The sequence below is a fragment of the Poecile atricapillus genome, chromosome 7, assembly GCF_030490865.1.
Source record: "Poecile atricapillus isolate bPoeAtr1 chromosome 7, bPoeAtr1.hap1, whole genome shotgun sequence".
NCBI classification, from domain to species: domain Eukaryota; kingdom Metazoa; phylum Chordata; class Aves; order Passeriformes; family Paridae; genus Poecile; species Poecile atricapillus.
The window spans coordinates 19361574-19376695 of NC_081255.1; the positions used below are offsets into that span (position 1 = coordinate 19361574).

General features: G+C 39.1%; 1 protein-coding gene across 1 annotated transcript in view; it reads right to left on the bottom strand.

Moving 5' to 3' along the window:
- Positions 1 to 14819, bottom strand: part of HS2ST1 (heparan sulfate 2-O-sulfotransferase 1) — a 77391-nt gene extending 62572 nt beyond the window's left edge. The window contains exon 1 of the mRNA XM_058842776.1: positions 14483 to 14819. Coding sequence (XP_058698759.1) covers positions 14483 to 14606 — 124 coding nt within the window. The 5' untranslated portion in view covers positions 14607 to 14819. The remainder of the gene's footprint in view (positions 1 to 14482) is intronic.
- Positions 14820 to 15122: the final 303 nt, after the last annotated feature.

A 15122-nucleotide genomic window follows, 5' to 3' on the forward strand; every position in this document is an offset into this window, starting at 1 on the left:
AGCACTTCAGAAACATAAGTGAGCTGTGGATCAAATAGCTGGTCAGGAACAGGCTTAGAGAAGCCAAGTTCATGGCCCCAGAGAGGCTGCAGTGGCCTGAGTAAGCATCCTGGCTCATTCAAACCTAACTCATGTAGCTTTAACATGGTAAGGGAGACGAAGCAGTTCTGTCAGGTGGCACAAGGATACCAATATAGTTTATTCTCCATAGCAACATTTATCAACTTTTGTGACGAAAAACCAAGTTTAAACTCAAATATAAATACAAACAGTGGCTTTTTGTACACATATAAATTTGTAATGTCACATACCTGCAGTACACTTGTGAAGGACATGGATCAAACACATAGACTGTATTGTTTCTGTACTAGGATGGTTCTTTTGGGTATTTTATCAATACGGAGGCTTTTACACACACACACATAAGCTGATCAGCTACATCCTTGTGATTGCACAGAGAGGGGAGTAGAGGCAGAAGAGCTACTGAGGGCTTCCAAGCTTGAGGGCCTATAGTGACCCACACCATTACTAGTAACTTCCTGCCATCACATCATCACTTGTACTGCTATGAATCATCCCAAGGCCCTACAGCCCCAGCCTTCCTTCTGCGTCACAGACTATTTAAAATGTGGGAAAATTACTCTGCCCAACAGACTCTGTTTTATTTGATTGTTACTCCATGTTAAAGGCTGCCCTTTATAGTCTGTAAAAGTTGTTCTGTTCAGTCAGAGGTTCACAAACTAACCTGTAAACCAGCAAAAAGCTCAATAAAATTGTTCGTCATTCTAGCATTGCAGCCCAGGCTTGCAAAGCATAAAAAGGAAAATTTCCACAAAACACACAGACAAGGATAGTCATGTGCACTTTGTTGATCCAGTGGTCATTAGACCACTCAAGGCAGAGACCTTAAATTTTCATTAGAAAATGTCACTTCAGCAGTTGGCATTAGTATGTGCTCTTCTTGGACGTCCATGTTAAACCCAGAAATAATGCACCCCCCCACCCCAAAAACATACATCAAACGCAACAGTCATTTCTACACCAGCACAAAGTTTAGCTCTTTATCAACCAATCACAAAAAGACAGTGTCACAGCATAGTTTTAATTCAACTATTATAAAATAAAACCTACTAGTCACAAGACTGCCACCAGAATCAGCAACATGTGCATTTACCACATAACATTCTCAAATACAAATTACACTGACATTTTCTTTAAAAAACCAAAAAACAAAAACCAAAGGATTCTAAATTCACCTGAAATAAGCCTGCAGATCAAACAAGCAAACAAGCCCACCTCAAAATGAAATTCAGAATGCTAAGAACCCAGTTAATGCTTTAACTAGTACCCTATAGAAGATGAGTCTGATTCTAGTTTGGAAACAGCACTGTGTGATGAGCACTGGAGGTTACAGTGACAGAATGCTTAGTGAGTACTGAAGTGTAATTTAAGATGATTGTTTTAGATCAGGCTACTTTTTATTTAAAAAAAAATCAAAGCCTAACCAACTTTTACATTTATAAGATCACTACTGCTGTCAAGAAGCAGTGTACAATAAAATAATAGCACTAAGATGTGTAATGATTGCAATAAATTTAGTCATAGTTTGTAAAAGAGCAAACTTAGTTGTTTTCTAAATAAATTGTTAGAGAAAAACAGCTACACTTACCAAGGATGCTTTTAGCAACTAATTCATATGCTCTTTGACGCTCACGAACAATTCTTGGATATTGTGCTGTCTGGGATGATAGACCTCCTAAAAATTTTGCATTTGATAATAATTTAAGTGCCACAGGAACACTGTGATACTTTTAGTTAGCTTCGACCATTTTAGATCAAAAATGAAGCAGTGATAAACTTAAGAAAATAATTATCCTCAAATTATTAAGTTCTTTCTACGTACAGATTGCCCAAACCCAAGATCTTTTATTCTGGAAACAAATCAATCACTCAAAACTTCTATGAGGATCTCCTAGGACAAAGAGACACAGACAATTCATTAGCATACACCACGTTCCCACATCCCATCTTGGACAGCATGCAGTTGCTTAAAATCAAATCACAAAATATGTTACGTACCACAGGAAAATTATGAAGGATGCAACTGAAATTACACAATAGAACAAGATTAGCCAAGTTTGCAATTAATGCATTTTGATCCTTAAACATCACAGGCTCTTCAGCTCCTCAAATTCACTGAAACAAGGTTTTGACCAAATGAAAAAGAACAATGTCTTTTCATGGTTTTATGTCTCTGCTTAGTTAACCATTACCCATTGGTAAAACTTTAAACTACTCTGTGGTTCTGCCTGATCCGTATTTGTAAGGACTACGCATTTTTCCACAGAAAAACTAATTTAGGTCCCTATTTGATTGTGCAACCTGCTACAGCAAAGGTTGAAGGATTTCAACAGAACTTTCAGAGTTTGTACACAAGCAATTCCATCAGGGCCAGAAAACTCATCCAAATCAATTCCTGGCTATCTGAGAGGATGTTCATATATGTTTCACTTGCATAATAATTATCTTTAGAGTACCATCTCATGTTTGTATTTACATGCAAATACTTAATATATATTAAGAGATGTAGGAACAATCACTTTATTTCATATTCCTGCTGCTATATGAATACTTGACAGATTTTTTTGTTTAAGTGTCATGTTGTCAGACATTTAGCAGGTTTCCTCATACTTAAAAAGCACATTACGTGTTATTTTTATTTCCACATTGTTTTAAGACATATAATGAGAAGAAGATAGTCTAAAAAAAGTTTACCATTTTCCTAGATTCATTTTTGAAAACCAAAATTTCAATCTCACGTAACATTTAAAATTTTTTCTCATAATTTCCACCAAAACAACTATCTTGTATGAATATTTTATAGCACCATTTAAGAAATTTATTACATATCATTACTTATTGCAAAACAATATGTGCTTTCAACTACAACCTTGATACAAGCTTTCATCCCCAAAGCGTGCACATATTTAAAACCTCCATATAATCACCACTAATGTTCCTAATACACTAATTCAGTTTCCAAGGGCTTTTTATTATGGATTAAAACAAGGAAAAAAACCTCAGACATCCTTCAATATCTTCATTCTTTCTTCACACATTTTTTTTTCTTTACACTTGATATGTGAATGGTTTATCATCTATTTCTCTTTCTTAATTCTCATATTAAGACTGCCTTGCCATCTGCACTATACAATCACACTTAAGTAGGCACATAAAAATCAGTAGAAACAATGTTTTGGGTTGCTCCAGCAACCACAAATGTTTAGAAAAATGCCCCCAGAAGCATGTCAGTGAGACCATATTTTTCAGAGTATGGTTTGGAAAGCACAGACAGGAAAACCAGAAGAGGATACATTTAAATGTTTTGCTGTTTGATTTATCATTTCTTTGTGCTAAACCAACACCTCAGTTTTATGCTGGTTTTTCATATCAGAAAGGAGAGAAGGGTTTAATGGCATTGTAGAGGATAAATGACACAGCAATAGAAATCAGAAGCAAGTACATTTTCAGAGTGTTAAACCAGTGAAGCCAGCCTTGAAAATAAGTATATTCCCCAATACTCACTGGCTTTTTGTTTGGATCAGAAAGACGGCGGGTAGCTCACAAATGCAAAAGTTGCCACTGATCCTCACGTACATGTCCTTTCTTCTTCTCTTACCCTCTCTAGAAGGTAATTTTTAGTATTCTCCTCTATGTCTGACCACGTGATTACAAGATCAATTTGCCCTTAGGCCAAATTCAGTTAACACACCTCAGGAATAACCAAGAAGCCTGACTAATACCCTGTACCATTTTTTTTTTTTCAGGGTTGGACAAAAGGATGGCTCTCCCTTCCTGTCCAGAAGCAAACATTTATTATTTGGGCCTTGAGCTGCAAGACATCTCTGCAGCTCAAGGCCCAAAGCATTAAACTCAACTGAAATCAAGAGTGCTTTAACTTCATGCTCCAAGCTCTGATTCCTGCTGGTGGAGGAGCTGGGTACAGCTCCGGTTGCTACCCTGGCTATCACTGCGGTGCTACTCTCCCACCAGAGTGCCAGGCACACTGCTGGGAAAACACTTCATGCATCCTCTGCCAACTTCAATAGCGCTTCTGTGACTTCTCCAGCCCTCTTATGCTCCTCTATGACCGGTAGAAATTTTACATCAACCATTCCAAAATTTTTCCTCAAAATGAAAACTTTTTAAATAAAAGCATCTCCAACTGAATTCTGTGTAAGTTTTACATAACCTTAAATACTTTGGCCATTGAATAGTTTCAAAGATAAAATTCAAGACTGTACCAGACATGACAGTCATAAACACTGCTGTGTTTAAGTGTAAGCCTAGATAGGTATTTCTGATTATTTTGCCTGTGCTTTTGGCTCAAGAATGTATATTTGTGGGGCAGTTCAAGGACTAGAATAAATATTACTAGCCCACTAGAAAGTAAGGCATCTTGGGACTTTTAGCCAAAACCACCTAGACTGCTGCATACACATTCAACAGACAATAAGCCCTTGTTTACAGATACAAATCAAGCAGTATGCCAGAAGTTTCATAGGGTGTTTTTTATAGCTTGATTAATCAAAAATATTAAATATACTCCTGTTGAAGTTAACTTTAAACCTAAAGAGGCTCTGAGAAAACAGCATTGCAAGTTTTGCCCCCACTCAAACCAACAGCAGCAGTGCAATTAGCACATTGGATAACAATGTGGACAGCCAAGGGAGAGACACGCAGAAGTATTTTTTTAAAATATTTGTTTTGATAAAAATAGACAGTAAATTTACAAAACATTCCAATTCCTACTAAATGCTTATACACCAGAAGGTCATTTTTGTGACAGGAAGTCTTCGAGTAGCAAATATTCATCTACTCTTGAAGTGCTAAATTTCTAAGGGAAATGGAGTTCAAAAACATATTCAGTCCAATCCCACTACACACAGTTTGAAGTCATCAAATTGGACAGCAAGATCTAATCACTTAATCATAAAACAGCAAACTATTTATTAGGTACTTATCTTCAAAAGCTTGCCTTGTTAGTAGAATCAACAAACTTTATACAAAATAGCTACTCTGACTAAAAATCTATTAAAACAGACAAAATTATTCTCAGATAAGGAGGAGGGCTTTGTAAGGGTCCTTTGTTTGGTTTCAATTAAAAAAAAAAAAGGAGGGTGGCATTTGGAAAGAGGGGCAAGCTCTAAGACATTCAAAATTCCCAAAGGCACTGATTTGATTACAGGAAAGCATTTTAGTACTATGGTCACCTCAGTTCATATGATAATGTATCAAGAATATTACTATATTGTAGGTATTTTGCCAGGAAAATATCTTTTAAAGCACACTGCTGAAGGTTTACTGACAAATGAGATGCTGAAAAACCTTGGCTCTGAAGTTCTCACTGGGAGTGCAGCTGAAGTAGGATTCTACCAATGAAACACTTCACTCAACACCAGCATAGAAAAAAACCTGATATTATGGCTTTGTTTTAAAAAATACAGATCTTCATACAAGCTATTTTGTGTGCCATGTACAAAACCGCATCTTCAGAAAGTGATCATACACTTGTGCTCAAGAGTGTTTTGGTCAGGTGGCAGGGTGTGGTGTTTTTGTCCTTCAGCTTGGGAATAAAATGCTATGAAATTAGTTTTACTGCATACAATGGAAGGACATGGCTGGTCTCAGCTTTTGTAAGTATTAATCCTCTTTTCTTGAAAGAATAAAAACTTTTAAATTACATTGTCCAAAAAAAAAAAATCTTCTCCCCAATTTACATGTCACTCAAATGCTGAAAGAGCCAAAATCTTAATGCTTTGTTATTATGAAGGCAATTTTTTGTCTATTAAATGTTTCAGAATAAGATTCTATTATTTTCACATCCTATCTTTTCACTTCTCTAAATTTCTAAATCCTTCTTAGAATTAGTGAAATACTTTGCTTAGAAGGAATGATCAATATCAACTCTAATATAATCAATTGTTGATTAAGATTTTGTATATTAAAATCCATTGCAAATTCTGTATTTTGCAAAAGGAGACTTCTTATTCCTCACAAGCCCTCCATAGAATTACTGTAAAGAAATGGAAATATTTCAATGAAAATACAGATATGCTATTCATGCAATTGTCCTGAATATGTTCAACCACACTATATGCAGGAAAAAAAGATAACAGAAATATTGAAAGAGGAAAGATACGCAAGGAAAATATTCATGGGGAAAAAAATAATTTAACTGGATTTCCCCCTTCACTTTGCAGAAAGTGAGACGCCTAAGCATAATCTCTGTCCAATTGCTCTCATACCTCCAAGTTCCTTGATATTCTCAACTCATTTTGCACCTTTTTCAAACTGAAATGAAATGCCACTGCCTTTCAATCTGCTGTCCAAGAAAGATCAATCCTATACTACAACATCAGAAAATATAGACAATTAGGGTGAGGAATATCTACACAGATCATATTTATATATCATAGGATTATATATATGATAAATTTATATCCTCCATAGTCTCTCTCTCACCTATGTACTTTTTTTATATATTAGAAAAAAAAGAAAAAGAAAATAAGATTGTCTGAGAGAAAACCCATTACAGAAGTCAATGGAGAATATATGCATTTTAATTTAAAGAACCTAAGAACCCATCCCCACACTCTTTACAGTTTTACAGTAATTATGCACAAGGTTTGCATAAACACTTCAAAATCATCAAAAGCTGTTTTATCAAAACAGCACTTAAGTTTTACATATGTTTCAACACAAATTAGTATTCAGAATTAAACAGCAAGCTGATGGAAAAAAAATTATGTCAGCTGTCTTTTTAAACTCTAACCAGATACAGAAAGTGGACATGAAAAAGGAAGACAAAGACTGGGCCAAAGTGATAGTAAAGTTCTTTCCAAATACTTCTTGTAATTTAATTATCTTATTAAGTCTTTCACTGCCCTAGACTTCTAGCTGCTCACAATGAATTTTATCAGCACCAGAAAGCTTGAATAGTAATTATTAAAGCAGTAATGTTATTGAAACCATGATGACACAAGGATATTGCAAAGTAAGGACAGCAATAATATGCTGAATACTAGAGACAATAAAAAGACACATGAACGTAGTTCGTTTCTCTGCAGACACATCTGCAAACAACACCTGTATGGTAAAAGTATGCTCTTAACTTATAGCCATAAAAAATTGAACTATAGCAATGAAATAATCCCTTGGTAACAAACAGACACCCAATATGAAACCAGTTCCTGATACAGGCACATCTTACAGTAACACTGATATCCTGATTGCTAGCATATTCCTGACACAGAGGCATACAAATCTGCGCAACAGGAATGCCTCCATGAGCATCAACACTTGGAATCTTTAGGGAAGTGCCTGGGCATACCAACTATAATCAGCATTAGCAGTTATTTTGATACAGACAATTACTGACAGGAATGCCAAACGGAGGTACTTGAGCTCTCCAGAACTTAAAAGGTCAGGTGGCAAGGAGCTGGATGGTGAGTAAAAAAATAGCTGGGCCAATTCCAGCAGGAAAGAGGTTTGCTTGTCTCTCCTAAGTGGTTAAGACTTCTCTGAATGCCACCATTCTCAAGATGCTGGGCTTTGAACACAACGACTTCACAGAGCCACAGGTTTTTGGAGGAGTGGGTGATTCCAACACAACTGATGGGCTTGAGCACCACATGAAGCTGAGGGTTTGGAAAAGACACTGCCTGTCCCCCAGATTGCAGCTAAGAGTCTGTACATATTTATTAAAGGCTGCAGCCAGCTGGCCGAATTCAGATGCCTCTCAACACTGGAGTCCTTTCACTCAGTCTTTTATCTTTTATTTCCAGTTGAAAAAATAATGCAAATACATGCACTAGTTCAGCTATTTTTCTACAGCATGGAACTCTCATTACGCTTGCCAGGCTAGTATTTCAGATACATAAACAGATTTCAAGCAAAGCTCTTACCACTATTTTAATACTGCTTTGACAAGGTTTAAATACACTTTAGATAAGTGACAAAAACTACAGATTGCACACAGTTACACAAAAAGACTGTCTTTTGATCCATTGAAGTGATAATACATGGAGGATTCCATATGCAAAACCATCTATTTCCTACAGAAAAGCAAGAATTTGAGGGAAGGCACTCATTATTAGAAGACAAGACCAGTCTGGCCAGAGTAAGTCTAGTAGTGAGTGACTCATGGTTGTCAGTCAGTAGGTATGGAAATTACTTCTTCAGGAACTGCTCAAATGTCCCTAACTGCCACAGCCAGGGGCAATACAAAGCTATGCAAAGAAAAACAAAATCCAGCATCAAATACAGCAGTTTTCTGGAATACAGAAGTAAAAAAAAAAAATTCTACAATTTATTTCACTTCACATATATACAGAACCATAGAATGGCTTGGGTTGGAAGGGACTTTGAAGATCATTTAGTTCCAATATCCCCACCATGGGCAGGAACACCTTTCACTAGAGCACGTTGCTCAGAGAGGTGTTGAACCTCTCCTTAAACACTCCAAGGGATGGGGCATCCTCAGCTTCCCTTGGCAACCATGAAAAACTGGAAAGCAATGGTTTCATCTGTTACATTAAATTCAAGGTTTACATAGTTTAACAAGGCCTGTTTAGGACAGGCAGTATGCATATCCATATCACATGGATATGCAGTGAGAGCTAAGGGGAAAAAAAAGACATAGGAACTTCCAATCATTGGATTTCAGAGGTATAATTGCAGACACGACATTTTTACTTATTTTTGCCATGCTCAGAAGTAGAAAACAGGAAAGAGAAACAAAGTGAGCACCTGGCATGCCATTATGCCATAATGCTGTTGTTTTAGTTGCCTTAGCACAGAGTAAATAAAGGCATCAAATGTATTTTTTTCTGATTTCCAGTAGTGTTACCACTTTTCCTCTTAAAGTGCTAAGGACAGTACGAAAACCTGCCAGGTATTTCATTACTGAAATAACCCAATCTATCTTCCAAAGTAAAAAAACAATAATATGGAAGAACAGGATGTAGAACTCCTTTGAACACTTTCTCCTGAAGTTTACAGCCTTGAACTCACAGCTATCACTACCCATTTTTAATACTGCATTAATTCACAATGAAGAACACAGTACTCACATTCCTTTGACTGTGCCACAAGCCTTTTCTGTCCTAAAGAGGTGACTGCCTCTTTTCCAGGAGCTCCAAGAATGGTATTGTAGTTTTATGTGCTCTTCAACTTAAATTTGTACCTTACTAAGTAACATAGACAGGTATGTACTGGCCTAAATATGGCCTTTTTCAATGGAGAATCTAGAAAGACAGAGTGCCTTACCTGATGATTACTTCATCCATTCTCCATGGCTGAAGGGACTGGGAAGGACTGAAGGTGCTTTATCTGTTTTCTCTAGTCCACTCAATCTCTCAGAAATGCCCTCAAAATTTCTCTAACAAAAATATCCTCCTGCCAGATAACTCTTCAGCACAGCATCTGCTATTAGAAGCAAAGGCACAGCGCTCAGAACATCACCAATTTTCCAAGTTATTTCACTAAAAGCATGATGTCTCAAAGTAGGTCCAATATTACTGCAGCTTCTCACATGCAGCCTTCCAGAAGGGGAAAGGTATTTTAGAATATCTTATCGTATTTAGAGTATCTGTTATATGTTAATCAGCTGTTAGAACCAGCTGTTGGGGTACCAGCAAAAGGGGGTGAGATCAAGTCACAGACCCCATCAGCATGTCTGAGCTGCCTTGATGTGTGCTTGGGAATGTGCACAGTTCTATACTAGTCAAAGTTTAGACATTACCAATTTCACAGAAAACAGAATACCAACAGCTGCAACATTTATTCCCCAGAAAGTTATAAAGAATATAAAAACACAACAACAACATAAATAAAAAGTAGAACAAAATTCATACAATTGCTCAACACCACAGTTTTCAATGGGAAGTACAATCATAGTATGGGAGTAGTTTAAAATTTATTCTGAAACCGTCTGGGACAAGCGGAGGCACAGTGAAAGGGAATGGTAAGAGGGAACCAAGTGAAAAAGTATGATAAAAACAGCAAGATAAAGTGGAAGAAAGTTCCACTGGATGGAGACATAGTAGGGAAGCAGCATTACAATTCTTATTTCAGAAAACCCAGTATACAATAAAACACCTTCTGAAGGAATGCCTTGGGCTACTCAGCAGCAAATAATAACTATTGTGTAACAGGGCAATATTTAGAAAAAATCTAGGAAATTATTTGCATAGCTGTGTGTGGCCAGACCTGATAACAATCATAAACTCCTCTTTATAAATGTTCTATGTCCCCCTTTATAAAATGCTCAATTACAAAAATAACAATATGCTAAGGAACCATGCGTACTATATTAGAACAGGCAACTTAATAAGTTTTCTGATGGATTTTCCAACAAGATGCAACAGGCAGGCTTATCAACAGGAGATTTTTAACTTCTAAATACAAGAAACATGAAATGCCTATAATTTCATTATCCAAAAAAAGCAGATAATCTTATATGTCCATAAAGCATAAGACTTAATCGTTGCGAAGTTAAATCCTTTAACTTCAAGGGAACAGTGGTTTATTAGGCATGCAGTGCTTAGAAAGATACTACCCCAACAAGGGTCATGTACGCTAGGAAACTACCTTAATTTTTTTTTTTTTTTTAATCTGGCAAAAAATCATCAATTAACTTTTCTTTTCTGGGCTAACAAAAAGAGCCTTAGCCTTTCACGTTATTTAAGTATTTTTAAACAAAAAAAAAAAAATTAGGAAGCAAAATATTAAGGATTTCTTTTAAATGACAGACTTCTACATGCTGAATTCAAGGCGCTGAATTAACAGATATGAGCCATTATTTGTTCATCACTTAGCAGAAGAAACCCTTGGACATCACAGCTAAGAACTTTTTCAACGTGATTTCCCTGTTATGGTATATTGTGTTCCTCAGACAAAGATTTTTTCTAAATGCAATATGTAAACATCACTAAAGTGCTAGAAAGTAGCATTATTATTTAATTTCCCCCCACCAAACAGCAATCCTTCTCCAACTCCTATCCTCACCTTCTTTCATCAATCTTACAGATTTCAGTCCTCGAATGAGATACCGTCTTCTCACACTTCCCTGGCCAAACCTGAAGTGCTTTTAGTGCTTGGTGTTGTAAAACACTGTTAGTTTAAGAGAAGAACTAGAACACATATGAACTTCCCTCTTCCTTCTCCCCACCAATAAATTACAAAATCTTGGGGAGGGAAGAGAAGATAGGGATGGATTACATCCAACTGGATCACTTTTTTGATCCAACTCATCACAAATGCTGGCAAATAATGGCAATAAGGGGATGGCATGGTACACATCAAACATGTTAAATGCTAGGTCAATTTACACCAAAGGCAGAGCTGTACTCTGTAGGTTTCCAAAATTCAAAAGGGGCAGTCAGACATTACTTCTGTTCTGTTCCAGGAACAACAGTGAAACCTCAACATTTGCCTTTCATGTGCAATATTCTCTGTTAGAGCTGTGCATGGGCACATACCTACACCAGGCTTAAATAAAAATATTAAAGTTCTCACAGGCAATTAGGGACAGCTTAGTCAGGAGAACATGCTAATTTATCATGTAAACCTGAAAATAATATGAAAGATTAATAGCTGTAGGTAGAAATCTCACCAAAAAAAAGTATTTCAAATTCTTCACATTCTGCTTGTGATCTCGCCGCTACAAACTACTTGTAAAGAGCTGCAAAGAAGTTAAAATTAATATTTTGATTTACTTTTTTTTTTAATCAGGAAGTTGTTTTTTATATGAAAAAGCCCACAGATTTACAAATACCCTTTTATAGGATCATAGCACTTTTGTTACAAAAATCAGCAGTAGCAGCATTTGTGACGGTCATTTGCTTATATGTCCTATACTTCTGAACTAAGAAGTCTTCCAGGGTGACCAAGTTTACCCATATAAAGTCTTACAGAAAAACAGTTCACGTTCTTTTTTTTCACCCAGAAAGATGCTCCAATTTCACCTTATAGACAAGATATTTTAAGTTATTAAACTGAAATTAAGGTCCCCAACTGTTCACTACAGAATCTGGAGTTGCTTATATGTGTAAGATTTGGATAAAGCCCTTTCTGTCTGAAAGTATAATTGAACATTTTTAGAACTGCTGATAAGACTGCTCAATTATTTTGCTATCAAATCTGAAGTAATTTGGTTTCCCTAGCCAAAGCCTAACTCTTTCAAGAACTTTCCAAGATGACAGTTTATCATACGATATCAATGCAAACACATGGCATAGCTCAAAACCCAGTCCCCAAATGCTGTACAATGAGACTTCTGACACAAAGCACCCACTGAAACTCTCAAAATACAAAAGAGCATCTTTGTCCTTACCCTCAAATCATAGTATCACTTCACACACACCCACACCATTCTTTTAGGGGGCAGGGAGAAAAATTGGCATTCAAAGTGCATTAGGCCAATTAATTACTTTGATCTGGAGAAATGCATTTTCCATAATGCAGCTCGGTAGAAATCTAACCAATCATGATGTTAAAAAAAAACAGCCGTAATGAAATCTTAATCTTTGCTAGTCATAAAATACACACCAAACATGTGATAAGGGAGACATTCAGACAGCTAGAAGCTTTTTAACAAAGCATAGTCTCACACTGAGAACTGGAATCCGAGTTCAAAGCTGCTGCAGAAAGTCCTTTTCCCCTTCCTTCCACAGGTTTTGGAGAGCCACCAGTAAGTTGCACAGAAAGCAAATCTTTCCATCTTACTTTTAACAAACTTCACAATAGTTTTCCCTTCTCCTTAAGAAATAAAATCAGCAGAAGATAGTAATTAGATTCTTGTTCCAAAGCAATATGACTATTTTAATCCTCTAAATAGGTAAGTTAAACATGCCCATTGCATATATATTAAGGAGGAAGAAGTTTTACCAGCAAAATCTTTATTTTCACACGCATTATGTTATTCTTTTCATGCCAGGAGGTAGATTTCCCTAAAGTAACATACACTGTCAGCAACAGCAGCATTGAAGCCATGGCTATAAACCACTTCAAAGCAGATGCATACAAAAATACCACTGAACCTTCAGCACTATGGCAAGATTGGCTTTCTTTATCTTCCAATTTCATTCATTTTCTTCTTCAAATGTTTGTTTACAGTTATTGAGACCCTGCAAAAAAAATGCCTCGATTATAATTGGTAAGAACTTTCACTTGAAAAGTATGCAGAGTAAGGACCTCCCTCAACATAAGCAGTCAACCACTGCAATTTCCAGGGTCCTAATCGCTAATATGCAGTTCAGAGAGAGTGAAGTGGAAAAGAAATGCTGTGGAGTAAAATCCCAGTAGCATTCATACAGCTCAACATTTAGTTATGTAGACTCTGTTAAAAACTCATTGTTAAACTTCCCACATCACTCGAATCAGCTTCTACTGTTAACACCAGAACGAACGCGATGCGCACTTACAAACTTAAATTTACACTATTAACTATTGTTCATAATCTAAATATCTTAGTATAGTCAAATAATAGGAGAAAGCAAATCCACAATGTTTGCAAACCAGTTCCTTATCTTGTATACACCAGAAGTCTCAGTGCTCTGTTTTCACAACTCCTAGGCACCACAAACTACGTTGAGAATGGTGTTTTTTCACATCCTGGAGACCCTTAATTAAGCAATGTAAAATCTTTACAAGTTCTGCAGCCCTATGTACAACAGACAAAGTAGTAAGACGTTACCCGCCAGGCAGATATTACTCTAAAAATATCCTTTTAAGGTAGGAAAAGTAGAGGAAATTTTACACATGAGATTTCTAGTTCATTGCTGTTCACTTAAGTACAGCTCAGTAACAGTCTAGGAAATCACTAACTACACTCTGTAAATACAATAAATAACATACTACATTAAATGAGAGTTAAATTACCTATTTGTCATTAGGAGCAATATGTTTAGCTATCTTTCCTTTACACCGTGCTTTCCATTACAGTGCCAAGCGTTAGTAAAACGTCTGAATTAGAAATCAGACGCGAAGATGGTAATTCGCTGCAGCAGCAGCAGCAGAACCAGCCTCAGTTTGGGCACCAGGGCTGCTGCTCTCCTCCCTCGCCAGGTGCCTGAGGAGGCACAGGCAGGCCGGCCGCTGCTGCCCACGGCCGTGAGCACCGCGATCTTCTGACAAAACCCCTTCAGACACTACAGACACATCTGCGTTCCCAGCGCTGACCTCTCACAAGTCTCCCGGTCTCACGGAACAAACAAATTAACTCAGAGGCCAAGGCTGCCGCGGACAGCCCCTTCAGCAGAGCGGCCGGCCCGCACCGATCCCGCGGCGCTGGGGCACGGCAGCGCACGGAGCCGGCGGGAGCGGCGCCCGCCGGGGCTCCCCCAGCCCGGCCGCGCTCCCTCAGCCCCCGGCGCTGCCGCCCCCCGCGCCGCGCCCGGCCGCGCCCGCCGCCGCTCACCCAGCTTGCCGCGGGACTCCTCCAGCTTCTGGATCTGGTTCTCCAGGAACAGCACGGCCACCCCGAAGACCAGCACCGCCAGCAGCTGCAACTTGGGCGGCAGCATAATCCTGAGCAGCCCCATGAGCAGCAGCAGCAGCGCCGCCCGCCCGGGATCACGACATAACGCGGGGCCCGGCCCGCGAGGGCCGGCGGGAGCCGCGGGGACGGCGCGGGCGAGGAGGGACGGAGGGAGCGCGGCCGGGGGCGCGGACAGGGCCCGGCGCCGCCGCTCTCACATCGCCGCGCGCACGGCCCGCAGCGCCCGCCCCGCCCGCGCGGCCCGGCCCCCGCCGCGCCCCGCCCGCCCTGCGCGCGCTGCTCGGCAACCGAACGCCCGGCCGCGCTCCCGCCCCCGCCCCCACCGCCGCCGGGCCCCGCGGCGGGCCCCGCCCCGCGGCCCCGCCATTGGGCGGTGCTGCCGTGGCCCCGCCGCTCCCTCAGTCCGATTGGCCCGGCGCGGGAATCGCTCCGCCTCCCCCGCCGCTCTGAGCCGCCGGGGCGGGGCGATGTCCCGCCTACATGCGTCCCTTCCGGATTGGAAAGCGCTGATTGAAGTCCCGCCCATCCGCCCAATCTCGTTGGGTACAGGCACCACTGC